Source organism: Ostrinia nubilalis, chromosome 15 (genome assembly GCF_963855985.1).
Source record: "Ostrinia nubilalis chromosome 15, ilOstNubi1.1, whole genome shotgun sequence".
In the NCBI taxonomy this organism is placed as follows: Eukaryota; Metazoa; Arthropoda; class Insecta; order Lepidoptera; family Crambidae; genus Ostrinia; species Ostrinia nubilalis.
This window is the reverse complement of record NC_087102.1, coordinates 10145896-10165425: the sequence shown is the minus strand read 5'-3', so window position 1 is coordinate 10165425 and position 19530 is coordinate 10145896. Positions and strand designations below refer to the sequence as shown.

At 36.0% G+C, this 19530-nt stretch overlaps 1 protein-coding gene across 1 annotated transcript in view; it reads left to right on the top strand.

The window, feature by feature from the left end:
• The window catches only part of LOC135078688 (runt-related transcription factor 3), a 41971-nt gene extending 23133 nt beyond the window's left edge, over nucleotides 1-18838 (top strand). The window contains exons 3-5 of the mRNA XM_063973231.1: nucleotides 10388-10504; nucleotides 16423-16608; nucleotides 17804-18838. Coding sequence (XP_063829301.1) covers nucleotides 10388-10504; nucleotides 16423-16608; nucleotides 17804-18426 — 926 coding nt within the window. The 3' untranslated portion in view covers nucleotides 18427-18838. The remainder of the gene's footprint in view (nucleotides 1-10387; nucleotides 10505-16422; nucleotides 16609-17803) is intronic.
• The last annotated feature ends 692 nt before the right edge of the window (nucleotides 18839-19530 follow it).

Here is a 19530-nt window from a genome sequence, read left to right as displayed (position 1 = left end):
TATGTATTATTCATCATATTACTTAAAACGATTTACCCAACTCTCTATCACTCTTACCGTCTTCACACGATTTTTATCACTAACTAGCGGCCGCCCGCGACTTCGTACGCGTGGATCCCGTTTTACCCCCTTCATATATCTTACGCGGTTTAGATTTTTTCATACAAATGTTTTTTCCCGCTAAATCCCGTTCCCGCTGGAATTTTGCAATATCCTGTTGTAACTAAGCTTTAAGTTTACTAAGATACCTGCATGCCAAATTTCAAGCGTCTAACTTAAGCGGTTTAGATTTTTCATACAAATGTTTTTTCCCGCTAACTCCCGTCCCCGTGGGAATTTTGCAATATCCTGTTGTAACTAAGCTTTATGTTTACTAAGGTACCTGCATGACAAATTTCAAGTGTCTAACTCAAGCGGTTTAGATTTTTCATACAAAAGGATTTACCCGCTAATTCCCGTTCCCGTGGGAATTCCTAAGTATCCTATAACCTGCCCAGGAGTATGAAGAATAATTGTACCAAGTTTCGTTAAAATCCGTCGAGTAGTTTTTGTTTCTATAAGGAACATACAGACAGACAGACAGACAGACAGACAGACAGACAGACAGACAGACAAAAATTTTACTGATTGCATTTTTGGCATCAGTATCGATCACTAATCACCCCCTGATAGTTATTTTGAAAATATATTTCATGTACAGAATTGACCTCTCTACAGATTTATTATAAGTATAGAAGATATCGTCCCTTTTCCAACAAAATTCAATCTTGCTAACCCTACCGCTAGACGAATGGTACAAAGGAGGCGCGTAATGAATCGACTGTTTAATTAATTAGTCAAGAAGGGCAGGCCTAACCGCCCGTGTGTGCATGCCCTGCATATTGAGTTATGTGCTCTCTACGCGATAAATTATTTAATTCCGCTAAGTTCCGCGTGTTCAGGAATTGATAGGGAATTGTAATTTGGGTGGTAGAGATTTTGTTCAATTATTCTGGGTTCGGAAGGTACAGTCACGGAATGAAAAGGTTCGTCAGTTTTCAAATTGATTCCTTCAACGAATCGCGAGCACATATTACCTTTTGAAACTATGTTACAGAATAATCTCGAGTTAGAAAAAATAATCTTTAACTGTTCGTCAGTAAAGTTCAAAATTATTCAGATCAAAGTTGTTTGACGATTTATCTTGTCAAGAAGATTATTATGATTGATAAACTAAAACCTTCTTGTTGGTTCAACCTGCCATTATTATTTCTTTTAAATAAAAAAAAACTATTGTCAATTGGTCAATGTCATCATTGAATTGCACTGAGATGGGATAGAAAAATAAACAAGCAAAACCTTATTCGTCATATTTATTTAAATGTTAGCAGCACTGTTTCTTGTACTGTTATGTTGGCAGGTTTGACTCTTACAGTACATACTGCAAGCGAAAACCGACACTAAGGTGACGAACCTTTTCATTCCGCGACTGTACATATGGATTAAATGGAGTGTTTTGAACGTAGGAAAAAAAAACTTTGAACAATTTAATTACACTAGTCGTCATCCAATTGTAATTGTGCTCTTATCAGGAAATGTAATTTTTTCATGGATTAAATGTTGCTTAATAACTTACGCACTTACCAGGTATAATTGTTGATTTGGTAATTTAAAAAATTAAAACTAAAAGCTTCCAAAAACGGGACTATTCCCACCTTTCGCCCCTTTATTTTGGTAATAGAAAAATTTTAGGTATAATAATTTTAAAGTAAACACACACTCTACGTACGTTTAAAAATAATACAACCCGATCGGCCACGATACGTCTGGTTTAGGGTTTCTGATTTCTCGACCTATTTTTTTTCTCGAGTTTCGGGAATTCTCGAGGCCAAAGTCTCGAGTTTTCTCGGGTCTCGAGTCTTTTAATTAAAACTGTTGAAATCGGTTGAAATTTAATAAAAACACAGGTTTTTTAATCTAATATACCTACTTTTATTGCACAACAATCAATATTAGAATTTAGTACCACTTATTTTGGTAAGGAAAGAAACAAAACATAAAATCTTCTTTCATAATTAATATTAACTAATAATCACAAGAAAAGTCATAAAGTCGCGTGTACTTTAAGGATAAATTATAACAATAATAACAATAAAAATCTGGAGCTACCATTGAATCACTTGATTTCTAAAAAACACAAGTCCAAATAGCAAAATTACGATACATAGTTTTTTTTTTATAAACAAAAAAATATTTTTAATAAATTTCTTTTTTTTTTATGCATAACATGGCAGTTATTTGACCACAATCGCACCTGATGTTAAGTGGAAAAGATAACGACTTGAATAAACTTTACGAGGAGGAACGAGTACCTAACCTAACAGACAGTTAATAAAATTTTCAGTCCTTAAATCGGTCAGAGTTAAACATACTTAATAAATAGGTATAGCATCTCATTGGTGAACATTATTACCACGTTATTACTTAATATCGATTGAAAATGAAAAATGAAAATGAAATATTTTATTCAGCGACACAAAACAGCATCAAAAATATAAAACAAAAGTAAAACTAAATAGAGTAACTAGGTAATGTTGATAAATTGAGATCACTACTTGCATTACAAATCAAATCAGTTAAAAAAGAGAGATTAGGCCAGTCTAAAAGCAACGTTAACCTATGAAATAATTAAAAACTTACTTTTGTCTTAGAAAATAGGCTTTCAAGAATATTAAAGCTTCAAATTGGAAACTCGAGAATTCTCGAGCTCCGGTATTTTTTTTCTCGTCTCGAATGAAGCCAAATTTCTCGAGTTTTCTCGAGTTCGAGAAAGCTCGAGCAGAAACCCTAGTCTGGTTACAACAATGCTGTCCCTCCGACGCAAATAGCGTCGCGGAAATTACAAACATTGTCCCGAATGCTCGCCCTCCACTCAATAGTATGCTTAATCACCATCCAATAAGGTGCACGTTATTGTGCGACGTTGTGGGTGGTTGGTTTTACAGCGGCAGTAGCCTAGGATATTAATCGGACTATTAAAGATGTTTTTCTTAAAGGTTGTAGCGCTATTTCGGTGCGCGAGCGCGGGTGGTCCGGGACTCGGCGCTACCGTTTACGCGCCATAAAGTTATGTTTACTTCACACGGTGTCTAAAATTTTTGGACCGTCTTTTTTTTGGAAACAAAAGACAAAAATGAGTGTCGTTATAGGTGCGTTGACACCAGTAAATTACGTATTTTTGTGATCTATCCTATCTAAGTAAATACCTAACGCCCGTATTCGCAAACATTACTATGAGGTCGCGTGGACGCACAGGGTGACACATTAACCAATCATAGAGCTTTATTCAACGCTGTGCGTTCGATTTGCAGCTTCACTTAAGCAAGCATCGTTTGTGAATACTGGCGTAAGTTTACTTATGGTTGATATGACTTTATAGCTAGGTATAAATTTTATTTTTGGAAATAAACCTAAATAAAATAAACATGCAGTTTACACACAAATAAAGAAATCTTTCAATTATTTTAATAAATAAGAGTTTTCTATATTACATTCTTATTTGAATGTTTTACAATGTTCTTTGAATCTTTACTCACAACCTACACAAGACTCTAGTATAGAGTCACATAGAGTTCATCACTACTAAAATGTCAACTATTTTCCGTTTAGAATTTCGCTCGCCAATTAATCAGCTGGCTCCAAATTAAATATGGCCGAATAAAGCTGGGCTAACTAGTTGAAATACTTGGCATAATAAATCTAACTAGACTGGACGCCACCCTATGTAATCCTTTAATCAGGTCCACAGTAGCCCTTGCCGCACCCTATTTTTACCCCCAGCCCCCCCAAACCCCCCTGAACCCCCCCTGAACGGTGCAAATGACAGTTTCTAATTCCAACTTGCCATGAAAGTGTGTAATTGTTGTGCCGTTGATTTATACACTGGAGCCTTGCGAACTGAGCATGTGTGAGGTAAGGGCGCCGGCACATTCGCTCGTTTTAATTGATTAGGGATGTATTCATTTGTCTATGTTAGGTCAATGACACGTTTAATAGTTTTTCAGAATAATTAATCCGTGTTTTGTTTTTTAATGTTTTTGATACCAAAAATATGTCGTGAAGCTTACAAGAATGAATGAATTATACTATAAACGGAAATGATATTTTTTGCTGGAAACACGGTTATGAAAGTTATTAAAATAATGATTAGGTTATTTGCGTTTTTAGTAAAATACATAATAATTCATGCCAATAAACACGATTACTATTAAGAAAATACTTTTCATCTTCAACCAACACGTGATTGAATTAAATTAGAAAACTATCTGAAACTATTAAGCATTCTTAGCTACGAGTATTCACGATGACGCGTGACGGTATTTGAATACCTACTTACTAAAAACATCACAAATACCAAGATTTATAAATTGACAAATATTTTTTATTAATATTAGCAAATAAAAAAATTCAAAGTCTACACTCCCCTTTAAACGAGGCAGAACCAATTGCGTTTCGCTGTGTGAGTCCACATTCGTCAATCTTATAACGCCTTCATATGTGTGGGTAAATTAAAAGCTTTTTTCGCGCATGTGTGGATCGGTAATTACGATAAGCTGGAACTATTATCGGGATCTGAAAGGTAATGTGTGTATGTAGATGATGGGTAATATGTATTAGTATATGTAGATGAGGGGAAACTGGGTATGAAATAAAGGCGCCTCATAAAAGATTCAGCTTCCGATAGTGTATGAGGGGTGTATTAGAAACGTTTTAATATTAACCGCAACATTAGCTGCGTTTTAATTTTTCAGATATGTCTCGGGAGAATTAGAATCATAATTATAATAAAACCTACAAAGGTAGAGTTTAGAGCACAAATGTCTTATGAGACTTAGGTATTGTTAGACAACAATTCATTTCAAGAGCGGAAGTTTTCTTTTTCCTCACGGTTTCTCCCAATTTTATCATTTTAAACCCGTACAATATCAATGGCTCCCATGCCCCTGTACTTACAGGTCGCATACCTACATAAAAAAAATTCAGCATAAAACTTTCGTTTAATCCAATTAAGTACCGTACACCTTTAACAAAAAAAAAAACAATTTAAAAAAACATAGAAAGAAAGAAAGAAATCCATCACAGTACACACATAGGTGCCTTCGTTTTGTGTTTCGGAACAAAATGAACCGCCCAAATTAATAATGCGAGTGTGTCACACGTCTCGACTTAATCAAAGGTGACAGGTGAAACATGTGCTCAACCCTTCGAGAGATTAGATTAGCCGGTGCGATCCGTAGAGCCGATGCTAAATCTACTTTACTTACTTACTTGCTTGTCATTTCTTTCATATAATGAACTAGCTTTCCGCCGTCCGCGTGGAATTTTGTCTATCACAGAAAAACTTTATCGCGCGCGTCCCTGTTCAAGAACCGGGATAAAAACAATCCTATGTCCTTTCCCGGGACTCAAACTATCTCTATGCCAAATTTCATCAAAATCCGTTTAGTGGATTAGGCGTGAAAGAAAGTCAGACAGACAGAGTTAGTTTCGCATTTATAATATTAGTATAGTGTATAGTATAGATTGGATAGGACTATTCTTTGAACTGTCATGGTGAAATAGTTATTTACATGTATTTTGTTATCGGATTTGAATTCAAATATCCAAGTTTCGATAAATATAATGGTGGTGCTTGGGTTTTGACTTTTAACGCGGAGTTGCACCATCAACTTTGATCGTAATTATAACGTTAACCGGTGTTTTTTGTGTGGAGTATGACATATTTTTGACGTTTGTCAATGTTAATTAAGATGCTGCAAGAGATTCAAGAAGCAAATTATTTGTTATTGTTATACGGAAATAAGTATAGCTTTTTTCTGTGAATAACTAAAAGTTTAGCATTTTTTTTTCAGTATTAGTGCAAAAATTTTAAGGCAAAACGAGAGGTCGTCAGTTTGACTGTATTAGCAGTATTAGTTGCTTTCAATCACCACATCTTTAATTCCCTTGGCATCTTAGAACACCAATTAACGCCAACCAAACAGGTTAGGTTTATGGCCACAGCGGATACCTGTAAACCAATATGGCACGTACCTATCTACGTCCCTTCCATACGGTGGAGATTGAATTATCCTGTTATGTGTGCGTGCACATTGTGCGTTTACCCTATTGATAACGGCCTGTTGATTGACGGTAACTATGCTCACACTTGCACTTAGTCTTACTTAGCCTGTTGAAAAGGAATCAACACCATACCTAGTGATCAAATCTCTAACTAGGTTACATCTTACTTATTAGCTTTTTTAGCATTTATGTCTGTTTATACAGGGTGGAAACGATAAGTGATCTCACTCGATTATTTCTAAACTATACAAGATATCGAAAAACTGGTTACTGATCCTGAAAGTGCTTGATGAGCTCTTTCAAATGGTATCAATAATAGGTTACAGAATAAACTGGAACTATCCGAAAATTCAATGTTTCCAGCTTCGATACATTTGGTAAAGTTACTAAATATTAAAAACTACACAAGATATCGCAAAACTAGTTACTGATACTAAAAGTGCTTCACGAGCTCTATCCAACGGTATCAACAATAGCTTACAGAATACATTGGATCTATCCAAAAATTCAATGTTTCCATCTTCCATACATTTAGTACTATCACAGTTATATCACTCATCTCTTGATAATATTATAGCAAGTAATGCCTAAAACTAATATTTTCCACAAATAATTTTAAACTAGATGCAAGTTAAGAGTTTATTTAACCGACTTTTAAAGTTTATTATTTAACAAAAAATAAATTGCACTTCTAATATTGTGTGGTTGGCATACATTTAGTATGGAAGCTGGAAACATTGAATTTTCGGATAGTCCCAGTTTATTCTGTAACCTATTATTGGTACCGTTTGAAAGAGCTCGTGAAGCACTTTCAGGATCAGTAACCAGTTTTTAAATATCTTGTATAGTTTAGAAATAATCGAGTGAGATCACTTATCGTTTCCACCCTGTATGTAGATTCAATCGCTCTGAAGACGGTATTTTAATTTATAATTTGAAAGTTTGTTATTTATTGAGCTCTCAATCCTTAATTTAGCATTAGTTATAGCCCAATACACATTGATTTAAATATAAAAAAGGTTTTCGGCCAGTATATTATCGGTAAATATAAATTATTGTTCAAGCTGTCAAAAAGGATCGATCAAAAAGAACTGACATATAAAATTTTCAGGCTCAATGACTATTCAATGGCTTAATTTATTTTAGACATATTAATATTCGACCGCTCAGTTAATCGTAAGAATATGCAAGAAACATATTTTAATCACTCAACACTTAATCAATCCAACTGTTAATCCTTGCTTCTAAAACGGAATTTACACTCATGTGAACTCCACTGTTCATACATTTGCGCACGTGTGCAACGGACTATGACGCTGCGAAACTTAAAACATGTATTAATTAGTCCAAAAGGTCAATAATCTAAAATTCCCAAAATCATCCTTGCTTCTAAATCGAAATTTTCTCTCATGTGCACCGCACTGTTCTGAATACATTTTCGTGTATTTGCACACGTGTGCAACGGACCTATGACGCTGCGACCTTGATTAGTGACGTCGATTGGATAGCAATGCAATTCGGAAGTGCCGAATCGGGAGTGGGGACGGAATTAGCGGGCCTTCATTACTACAACCGCTTCGATTATTCACGAGGTTCGGTTATACGCGTGCCATGTTATGACGTAATTGATTGGATATTGATGGTAATATTTGGCTTTAGGCATGCTTTGAATGTTAAGCGTCTTTTGAAGCATTTCAAAATCAATCCGCACACAGTAGATCCGAATCTAATCATCTGATAACAGACTTATACCTGCTAATCTGATAATAGGCTAAGTGAAGCTAATGCTTTACGTTCAAAATAAAGTAACATTATGAATGAAACTTAAGTTGCGGTAGTTTTCAGGAAATTATTCACGATACAGGAACAGTTTCCATCAAAGCGGAGAGGAGAAGAGATGGTGTTTGAATAATTACGTCATTTCAATAAAACCTCTCCGTTCAGTTTCAGAAATTTGTGGATCTAGACAAGTGGCACTTTTTGATCGAATCGAAAATCGAATCCGTTGAAACAAAATAAAAGGCTTAGGTCCATGTTTCGACATAAAAACTGTCACATTTGGCATTTTGTCTAGGGGGGCTGATTGTGTATTGAAACACATCTTCTGACCTCTTCGCTTTGGTGGAAACCGGGTTTCAAAAGGTAAAGGTAAACCTAATAAGCCGTCGCGAATCAGTCTGACTGAACCATTTCTGATGCACATTGTAGCTCTTTAAGTCTGATTCCAAACAAAGTTACAATCTCAATCGCTACAACAATTAAAAACCTTTATCCAATCAATCAAGTCCTATGTTTACAGTGAAGTACAATGAACTGTCTAATTTCAAGGGTTCTAACACCTATTAGTAATGCGTGAGGGGCGAGTGTCGCGTAGTCGATGAATTATCGAGTGTCTCGGCGGAGGTAGGGTTGCCAGGTCCAAAAACACAAAAGTTGGACTCTGTGCTTCATTTGGCCGGACATTTTACCCTAAAAGCCGGACAGGTCACAAAGAGGGGTGCAATTTGTGTCATAGCTCACGAGTGAGTACTATCATCATCGGTTGCCAACATCCTGATGCGTGCGCTTGATATTATTTTGTAGCTCGACTTTCGCCTGGCACGGCAGCCACATAAAAAGCCAATATTTCGTCGGACAAGACCGTAAAAAGCCAAACATATCCGGCTAAAACCGGACACCTGGCAACCCTAGGCGGAGGGACGGATTGACACTCTTGTCGGACAAATTCGACGTCTGCACCTAACCAGTCTCGAGGGAACGAACAAGTTGTTATATCGATATCGGGGTGCCGGTGTGGATACCGTGGTACAAGATTTTAAACTTTCGCGTTCCATTTCAATTAAAATAGTAAGACACGGGTTTTAACGCGACGTTTATTAATGAGTTACATTATGTACTCACGGCTTGACGTTTCGGCTGCGATGCTGCAGCCGTGGTCACAAGCAGACTGGCGGTTCGCGGCGTCGTCCGTTCAGGCGGGCTTGAAAATTTTCAACTACCCTCATATTATTGTCATTATTTGTTACACTACCACTAGTGATGTTACCACGACACACAACACTCACAGTATCCGTATTCGTACTTGACGGCAACGTCAAGCCGTGAGTACATAGTGTAACTCGTTAATAAACGTCGCGTTAAGACCCGTGTCTTACTATTTTACCGTGGTAAGTACAGTCAGCGTCAAATAGTTCTAGACACGTAAAGTAGACAAAAATATCGTAGTCATCATTGTAAGGCCCGGTTACCAAAGCGGAGCAGACCGGAGCGGAGAGGAAAATTGTTTTGAATAACCAATCAGATTTCCTTATTCCCACTTCTCACCGCACCGCACACACAGCTCTGCTCGGTACCGCACTACCGCCGCTGTCAAATTTTGTTATATTTTTCGACACTTCTCGGTTTTGATGGAAACCGGGTTTTACGATTGGTATAAGGTTGCGTAATAAACTTTTTGGCCACTTTTGGTGTCACAAACTAACGAACGATTGATTGTGTCTTTATTCGAACTGTGGAACTTAAAAAACTTTATTTACCAAATCATTACAACACTAAACATGTCTGTAGGTATTACATTTTTAAATCACTTTAATTGATTTCATTATAAAATGTAACATAAATAGTTTTTGCATCAAAAGATACAATAGGTAGGTACCTACTTCGTATTTCTCATCTTATTTAACTTACGCTCTTGAACATACTTGACACGTACGAGTAAGTACCTATACACTTTCAAATGCATTCTTCTATCGTATGCAGACGCTGCTCTTTGCGTCTCAAGCAAATTCTTCATCTCAAGCTGATTCGTAGATAATTGAAATAACTTAGCCCAGACGCTCGACGTCCGATACTCGGGCATGGATGGGATTTAGTATCTATTTTGTAGACAATTTTGTTTTGTTTTGGAAATCTGTGAAGATAACTTAGCACTGAATTATTGCGACGGAACATTAATACAATTCATGTTGGCTATAAGTAATCACACGTCATCAGAATAAAAAAACACTTGTTATTTAAAACTCATTTTATTGTTGCAAGTAGGCTTTAAAAAGCACTTTTACACGTCCCAGTATTAATTCTAAATGAAGCAGCAAGAAAGTCAGTCACGGAATCTGGAAGTTTTTCCGGAATCCCCCAAAGCGAAAAGGAGAAGTGATGAGTTTGAATAACCATTTGATTTATTTATTTCTACAACACCTCTCCTTTCTGCTTTGGTGGAATGGAAACCGGGCCAAAGTACCCCTAGTGCTACTACCAAAGAGCAGCCCGTATCGTACTGATGTAGTGTTGTCTCTCCTAGGGCAGCAGCAGCAGTTCCACTTCGCCTTCGGCCAGCGGCCGTTCCCGTTCCCTCCGGACCCGCTGGGAGGGTTCCGGATGCCGCCCATCACTACCTGTCAAAGTGAGTATTCTTTAACCTATTTACGATTTTTTAATTACATACTGTACTGTGTATAGGTGTACTTACTTATTAACAGTATATGTAGGTATGGTCCACAAGCACATGAAGATATGTGTTGGGAACCCAACAACGCGCGGGAGGAGACGTGCGGGCGGCGTACGATGACTAACGTCACCTCGGGCCGACAGCGTCATCATCGGCTGCGCTCGGGTCACACACTCGCCTTTGGGACACCACCGTAGGGGTGTCCACTTTGAAAAAACATCGATGTTTTTTTCGATTCGATATATTGAAACTGTACATCGATTTCTTTCGATGTATTGGAAGAAAACATCGATGTTTTGTATAAATCGAGTACTTTTTTAAGATTTTTTATAATCCACTAATTTAAACATTGTATTATTAAAAAAGTAAAAGCCATACATGAGAAAAAACTTCATTATACAGTGTGAGTCACGTTAAAGTGTACATATGAAAATAAATGAAACTAGACCTAATTTTATCGACAAAAAAGAGGTCAAAAAATTTTTCAGATTTTTTTAAAAAATTTTATAGAATTTTTTTCTTCCAATTACTTATTGTAAAGAAAACGTAATAACTTTTAAACTAAGCGGTTTATCCTGCTAAAATAAAAACAGTAATAATGCTAAATAACAGGCAATACTAAAAAAATACAAAAAATTCCCCAAAAATGCCAACAAATAAAAAAAAATGATACATTTTGAAAAAACTCTGCTTTTAAATTCGTGTTTTTTTGGTTATTTGATAAATTTCTCCAAAAAATGCCCCTATAACAGGTGGTTTTTATTACTTTGTATTATTCTCTATCGTATTATCTTTGTAAAACCAAAAATCGCATGTCTCTACCCCTATCACAACATTTGCTATGATCGTTTGAACAAAGGCCTGCTACAACATTATTCTCCGCTACAGGTAGACAATTTTAATTTTAACTAAAATTCTTATTTTACTTCGAAATCTTTTGTTTTTATTTGAAATCTTACTTGTCTTTATCAAAATTACAAATCTAGAGCCATTTTCAGTTTCGTTGTTAACGAAGCGTTGAATGGCGCGCCCGGAGAGGCTTAGTTCAAACGATCATTGCAAACGTTGTGATAGGGATAGAGAGAACATGCGATTTTTGGGTTTTGCAAAGGTAGATAGAGAATAATACAAAGTAATAAAAACCACCGGTTATATAGGCATTTTTTGGAGAAATTTATCAAATAACCAAAAAAACACGAATTTAAAAGAAGATTTTTTTCAAAAAGTATCATTTTTTATTATTTGTTGGCCTTTTTTGTGTATTTTATGTATTTTTTTAGTATCGCCTGTTATTTAGCATTATTACTGTTTTTATTTTATCAGGATATACCGCTTAGTTTAAAAGTTATTACGTTTTCTGTACAATAAGTAATTGGAAGAAAAAAATGTCTATAAAAAATTAAAAAAAAAATTGACCTCTTTTTTGTCGATAAAAATAGGTCTAGTTTCATCTATTTTCATATGTACACTTTAACGTGACTCACACTGTATATTAAAGTAAGAACAAAAAAAAAACATCCGCATTCATTTTTATAAGTTTGTTACCTATATCCTAAGTATTTCCAGTGTTCTTTTGGAAGACTTTGCAAAAACAAAAGTTTATTTAAACGTTTGCCTTTCAGCCTATTTCTTTGTTAATTGACACAAACAAACTCGCCAACCGACACGCGTGACGCGACATTGACATAACAGTTTTTTTTTATTGTCACTAGAGACACTACTCACTGCACTCGTACGCAGTGTTGCCAACATTTTTAAAATACAAGTTATATATAAACACAGAATAATAATAAGTACTACGGTATAAGTAAAATTTTAGTGGTCAGACTTGAGTTTTATGAAATTTTGATTGGTTATCATCGATTCGATGTTTTAACACTGAAAACTTAAAAACATCGATACATCGAGTATTTCAATAGCTTTTCAAAACATCGGATCCATTCGATGTATCGCATTGTAAACATCGATGTTTTCAATACATCGATGTATATCGAATATCCCTACACCACCGTCGTCGCACAAATACCGCGTACTCTCATAATTGATTGTAATTAGGCTGGCGAGAATTACAGCAACCTATTTTAATACAGTCCACTATTTTATTTATACTAATATTCGTTAGGACCCTAACAATATGTTTCTTTTTCTTATAGTTAGTCATAGATCATAATATCACTTCAATGCCAAGTGTAGTTTTCGTAAGCTTGAAGTTTATTTTATCAACAGATAACTTATTCATGACTCCGTAGTTTTTTGATAAGGGATTTCATCATTAACTTTAAACCATCAAAGGCTGAAGCCCGGCACGAAACAGGGTGAACCCTGTTTCATTTCCAAAATATTTGAATGCGCGACGAGAGGCGAGAACGATGAAATTTTTGAGGTTCTATATTGGCTCACATAAAATTCTAAATCCTATTCTTTGTCTTACTACCGATTTGTGTTCATAATAATCTCTCTTCATAATTTTATTTTTCATACTTTTTTTATTCATACATTTTTATTACTACCATCGGAGCTCATAACAGTTAGTAATCATAATTTTTTTATCAATACTGTTACTACCAAGAACCATTTAAAATACATAATTTTTAGTTTCAGATCTTTTTTCTTCATAACATTCATTGATCATATTGTTTTAATTAATAATGTCGTTACTAAGAACATACTTCAACACATAATGTTGTTGTTCAGAATAATTTACTTTATAACAGACATACTCGTATCTTTAAAAAAAATCATATATAATTTAATAGAGTAGATAAGCATGCAGAGCATGCAGCATGAAAGCAAGCATGCAGCATGCATTGGTATCTCCTCGTCTCCGGCGCTGCGGGATGTGCAGCCCTTCCGCCCTTGCGTAACGAGGCTCAGGCACCCACGCTTGCTTCCGCAGCTTCGGCTTTTTGGATCGCCATCGGCGCCTTCGGCGCCTCGGCGACCAGCCTCAGCCGCTCCAGCTCACCCGGGCGCCTGAGCCTCGTTACAGCGGGCGAGGGCTGCCCTCCCTCCGCGCCTCCGGCTTTTAAATTACACTCTAGGGGTAGGGCAGACAAGACTACGTGGAGTCTGTTTTGCAGCGATTCGTTTCTGTCACGTTAGTTTTGTGGCACAAAATATTGCCTGTTTTGGACCATTTCAAATTAATATAATGTTAAAATACGATTTAATACGAATATAGACATCATGATTTTCAATAATATGGATAAATACACTTATGAGTAATAAATTTATGAAAACAAATATTAGGATACATCACATTTATGAATATTATAGTTATTTATTCGAATGATTATGAGTTTCGATCATTAGTATAGAAAAATATATGAAAACAAATATTAGTAAAAACTAAGTGTATGATTAGTGATATTATGAATATCAATGATTATGTTTTTAAATATGTAGGTTTTTTTTATGAAGAATGATCATTATGGTATCAAATTGTATGAGAAATATTTTCGGACCTCCAATGATAGGAATTGAAAAATTATGTAAGAAAATGCGCTACCAATTTTTGAACATGCCATTGCATACCATCATGACGCGCGTTGGCATCTCACATTGCGCCGATCGCGTCAACATTTACGCCAGTAATGTTACATCATGCATTTGTTTAATATTGTAATCTGGCTATATACATTTTATTAAGTGTTACACAAAAAATGAAAAAAATTAAGTGGCACAATGAACTATGATGGTTTAGTTATATAGCAAAGATTGTCAATGTCATTCTCTTGATAGTATTTAAGTATACCTAAATATATTTGTTGATATATCAAATTAAAACAAATGTACGCAAAGCCTGCCTGGTGTTTCCTAAACGTGAAAGTGGACTCTAGCATCTCTAAAAAGTGCGCGGCAACAGAACTAAATCGCTCAATCACTTAACAGCCAAACGATTTCAAAAACACGCAAGAGAACGATCGAAAAATTCCCCTCGCCAAACAGTATCTAAACTGTTATCTCGTGACGCAAACCTTATAACGGGAACCGCAACTCAAAAGTGAATGAGTCACCAAGCCGATACACTAAACTACGTTCACTAAAGCGCGGATTCAATCAGCTCGCAAAAAGAGAATCGACTAAAAGCCGACTGCGTACGCAATCGAACAACCGAGCGAGTCCGCTAAAATCCACGGCTACCCCAAAACAACTCATGCGGCTCAAAACGGGAAAAAAATCACAAATCGACGCGGGGCCATGCATATCGTATAAAAACCGACTCCACCGATCGCTGGCCAAAAACGGAACCGTGATACCGAAAAATAAAAGCCGGTAATACCCTGGAAAAAATAAAGTGCACGCCGATCGGCGCGTTTTGTCCACGCCGGGTATCTTTATAAGTGAGTCGGTTGTTCCCTGTTTTTTGGCAGCGATTTGAATTAGAATTTTTACTTTGCGCTTTAACTTCTGTTGTAGTGGAGTTGTCCAAACTATGCAAACGGGTTGATGTGACTCTAACAGTAATGATTTTGAGGGGTGATCTTAATAATAAATTGAATATTCTTCGGGTTCAGTCTCTGAACTTTTCAGAGATAAGGGAGAGTCCGCTAATTTGGACCAGTTTTTTTCAATCCCATTTTACACTTAGTTTTCTTTTGTTTTTGCTAATGTCCATGGTATATAATAAAAGATACATTATTCAACTTACTATTTCATAAGTATTAATTAACATGATTGTTGTATATTTAGCACAAATCAACAAAGTACGAGTTCAGAGCTTCGGTCCAATTTAGCCAACCGGTTCGATAATTTGTACCACAGGGTTACTAAATTGGATTTCAATAAATTTCAAGCCTTTAAAAAAACTATGGCAAAATATTATACGATACGTTCTTAACAAATTAGGAAACGAAGAGAAACAGTAGTTAATAACATAGACAATCGATATTGTTTTACACGTTATCACGATTTTGAGTACAAGTTTTGTAATTCCAATTATCGTAACGCACACTTGTACCTAATCTACTTTGCCAGTCTTTTGCTTTCATTTATTGTTAGTCAAACACATCTACGCTATTATAACTTCAAAATATGATTTACTAAAAAAAATTTTAAAATCCTTTGGTAAAGTTCCATACAACTTGATGTGGTACAATTTAGCCGACTAGGTGATAGTGCTTTTAAAAAATCGGTAAAAAATATAGCTTATAAATACCGAAAAATGTTTCAAATAATTGTAATCCACACTAATTTACGCTTCTAAATAATATATTAGAAACACCCTGTGATTTAATTTAACAAAATTACAATCTAAACATGTATTGTCAAAAGTTACTTGAAAACAATGAAAAAATACTTTTCAAAATAAAACACACGTGTTTGTTGTCACGGCAAAAACCACATAGCCGATATTAATTGATTTTAGTTGTGTATCGCTGAGTGTTGCAATTACAGACATTCAATAAATACTTTACGAAATATAAGGGTGGTACAATTTACCCGGCGGTACAATATACCGAACTCTCCCCTATGTACTTTAGTCAATTAAGCTTTTAACCCAAATACGGTTTCGATTACCACATACACAGTGGTGTGGTTGAATCGCACAACGTTGGTGATCAGTTTCATTAGAACTTGGGCTTAAATGTATTTATGTTATTCAGGTTTCTGAATAGTTACTGAGGCCAATAATTAAAATAAGTGGACGACATTTCAAACCTCTATCTACACTTATTACTCTCTGGCAGGTCTAGCGTCATTATGGAATTTTTTTTCAACAAATGTAGTATATTCATGTTCATGTTAAGGCCTATACCTAGCACTGGGCATATTGTGGCTAAAATAATAAAAATGATGAATTATCATCATCATTAAACTATAAGTTTAACACATACATTCGACGGCTCTACATGTACCATCTTTCTCCCCAGACATGAGCCAGTTCGGCTTGAGTTCGAGCAACTCGCACTGGGGCTACGGCGGCGCGGGCGCATACCCGGCGTATTTGCCGTCTTGTGCAGCGCCTGCCGCTTCCCAGTTCAATCCCCCAGCGCTGGGATTCACGGGAGCAGTTCCTGAGCAGACGCCCACGCAGGATTTTACTGCGAATAATACTGGTAAGATAAATTAATAGATCTTTAGATATTTTAAAGGCAGACAAAAGGGTGTTTTGTATGGGAACGAACCCGTAATCTCTTGACTCCTAGGCAGCCCTCGCCGGTAAGAAGAGTAGGTATAGTTAGTTTTCTATTTGAATTAATTACGTTTTGGTTATAGTTGAAAGCTTTTTTTCCATTCATTCGTAAAACTATAATAAATTAAAAAGTTATGCTCCTCATCTTCGCTCAATCTATTACCGCTTCAATTGTAACGTCCTGACCTGTTTGTAACGTACAGTCTATTTGCTAATGTATATTTTGTATGTACTTTTCGCTCCCTCAAAAGAAACTGAGATTTGAGCTGATTGTCCAAATGAAACTTAAACATCCAACTAACGTTTTTCCCTTCCTGAAATCATTAACGCGTTTTGATTTATAGCAGGTAACTCATTAAATCTCGGTCGAAATTAAATCCACCGATGTTTTACGAGTGACATCCTCCTCCGAGGCGTACGATCGGACGTTAACCGACCCTCAGTATAATTTACGACGACGTGACGGACGAGATACGACCGATACCATTAACATATTGACCGAGTCCATACGTCAGTGTTTGCATTTGTTTTTTTTTTGTTTTGTTTTTAAACGCAACTCTTCCGAGGTCGGCTTAGCAGTTTGTGTAGTAGAGATAATCAAATTACGGTACATTTTAGTGATGTGATGTTATGTTGAAATAAGGGATGTGGTCATCCTTAATGGATGACGTGTTCAGGAAATATGATCTCTGCAAGGATGATAGCATTATTTCAATCCAAAATAATCATCTATTCTGTTTTAGAAATGGAACCATCATTTTTCAAATCTGAAAATTTTGACACTTAACTTTATTGTTCTTAATTTTTTTTATGCATAAATAAGACGTTTCCCACCTATTAAACTATGCAAAATTTAGGTCTATGTTGGTATTATTCGAGTTTTCCCTTATTCCTAGGATCCAGAAAATTCCCCAAGCTTTAACATAAAAATGTCTGCAGATAAAATAGCTGTCTGAATTTATAGCCAATACGTGCCATTCCAGCTCCAATACCGATAGATGTTATTTTAAACTTTTAAATTCCAGACGAATTCATTAAATGGCTCAGCCGAAATTAGTCTGGTTTTGAAAGTAAGTCACAGTTTTGCATACCGCTTACGTATTTTTTCTTTTGTCCAGTTTTACCAGACACGACAGGCGTGGACTTGGACCAACAGTTATCTGGGCTGGTGGGGTCATCGCCCTCGCACCACGGTACCCTCCTACCACGGTACAACAACAATGCAGACTACAGTCTCTCCACAGGCCCTCGGTCGCTAAGCGACAATAGTTCACAGCCTGAATCGCCAGTTCAGGATGACCTGCTCACATCGAATACGACGACGAACATTGGCCATAACCACACAAATACCTCGAACTTCCCTTCCTTGATGGGGACGCAAAACTCGTCGTATGGTAGCAGTAACTGCAACAATTCTCTCTATCCAGTGTTACCAGCGAGTTTGCTGTACAGCCAGCTGTATACAGCAGCGAATCAGACGCACAACTTCCATCCACTACACTCGAATACAATCCACTCTACCCAAAATCATCACAATGAGTTACAAACCATGATGGATCAGATCTCTTCGACGACGAACAGTCATAGACAGCATGGTAACCACGGACAGAATGATCTTTTGCTTGGTGGTGGAAACTCTTGCGCCGCTGCTGCGGCGAGAGGGGAAGATGGAAGAGTTAATAACCTCGGTCAGAGGGGGAATCCTCAGCCTGACAGCAACACGGTTTGGCGACCTTATTAAAGAATTTGGATATGTACTTTATTTCTTCGTACAATTGATTTAGCTCGGATATCAATAGATGTGACGTTGTAATAAGATCATGGAGTAAGGAATTTGTGAGAAAGATCCAAAAAAGGATCAAGAGGATATTTCATTATGAAATAAAAATGAATGAAGAATAAATATTCAATACGATGGACTTTTGATGAAGCCAAAAGAAAAATGTCGCCATTTATTTAAGGCTTAAGTTGTATAAGGTAAATAGTGCAACGAAGTAGATACCGAAATTACTGTAATTATGTAAATGTTTATAATTAACGTACGGATAACGTAATTATTAGCTAAATTTGTATCTACGTTCTAAAATTCGGTCCCGTCCTGAAATTATACGATGTTTGTCATTGAATTTTAATTGATTTTTGAATTTATTAAATAAATAATAATCAGTATCACATCTAAATATGCAATTTGATAAATTTAATGTTTATTTAGTTCTTATTTTATTTATTTGTCTTGCAATATTAGGACATACATTTCGATATACTTAAATGTGAGTATGTACCTATTTGTAACTGAGAAATACACACTAGTACACATTTTTAATTTATTTACCGAAGTAAAATATATATAACATTGTTTAAACATATCAAAACAAACTAATTTTCATTATGTTTTATGTATAAAATAGTGCAATAGGATTTTGAAATAACAATTTTGATTTCTATACATTGTAAATAATATTGTGAATAAGTTGTTGTAAATGCATCTTGTAAAGTGCAATAGATGTGCAACTATAAAGTTGAGTAGATGTATACTGAAATAAAATAGTACAGGTGTCACATGACAGCGACAAACGCGACGATACATAACGCTACGCGACGATACATAACGCTACGCGACGATACATAACGCTACGCTACACAACGATACCCAACGCGATATGATGCTACCTGTAACATCCTACGTTAGGTCGCGTCTTGGCCATAGTATGACGTCATAATTATGACGCTACAAGCAGATAATGAACGTGTCATGACGTCGCGTCGGTCGCTGACATAGGACACCTTGTAACTCTATCTGTTGAGTATGTCCATTTGTAAATAATTATTTTCGTCACTCTGTTGT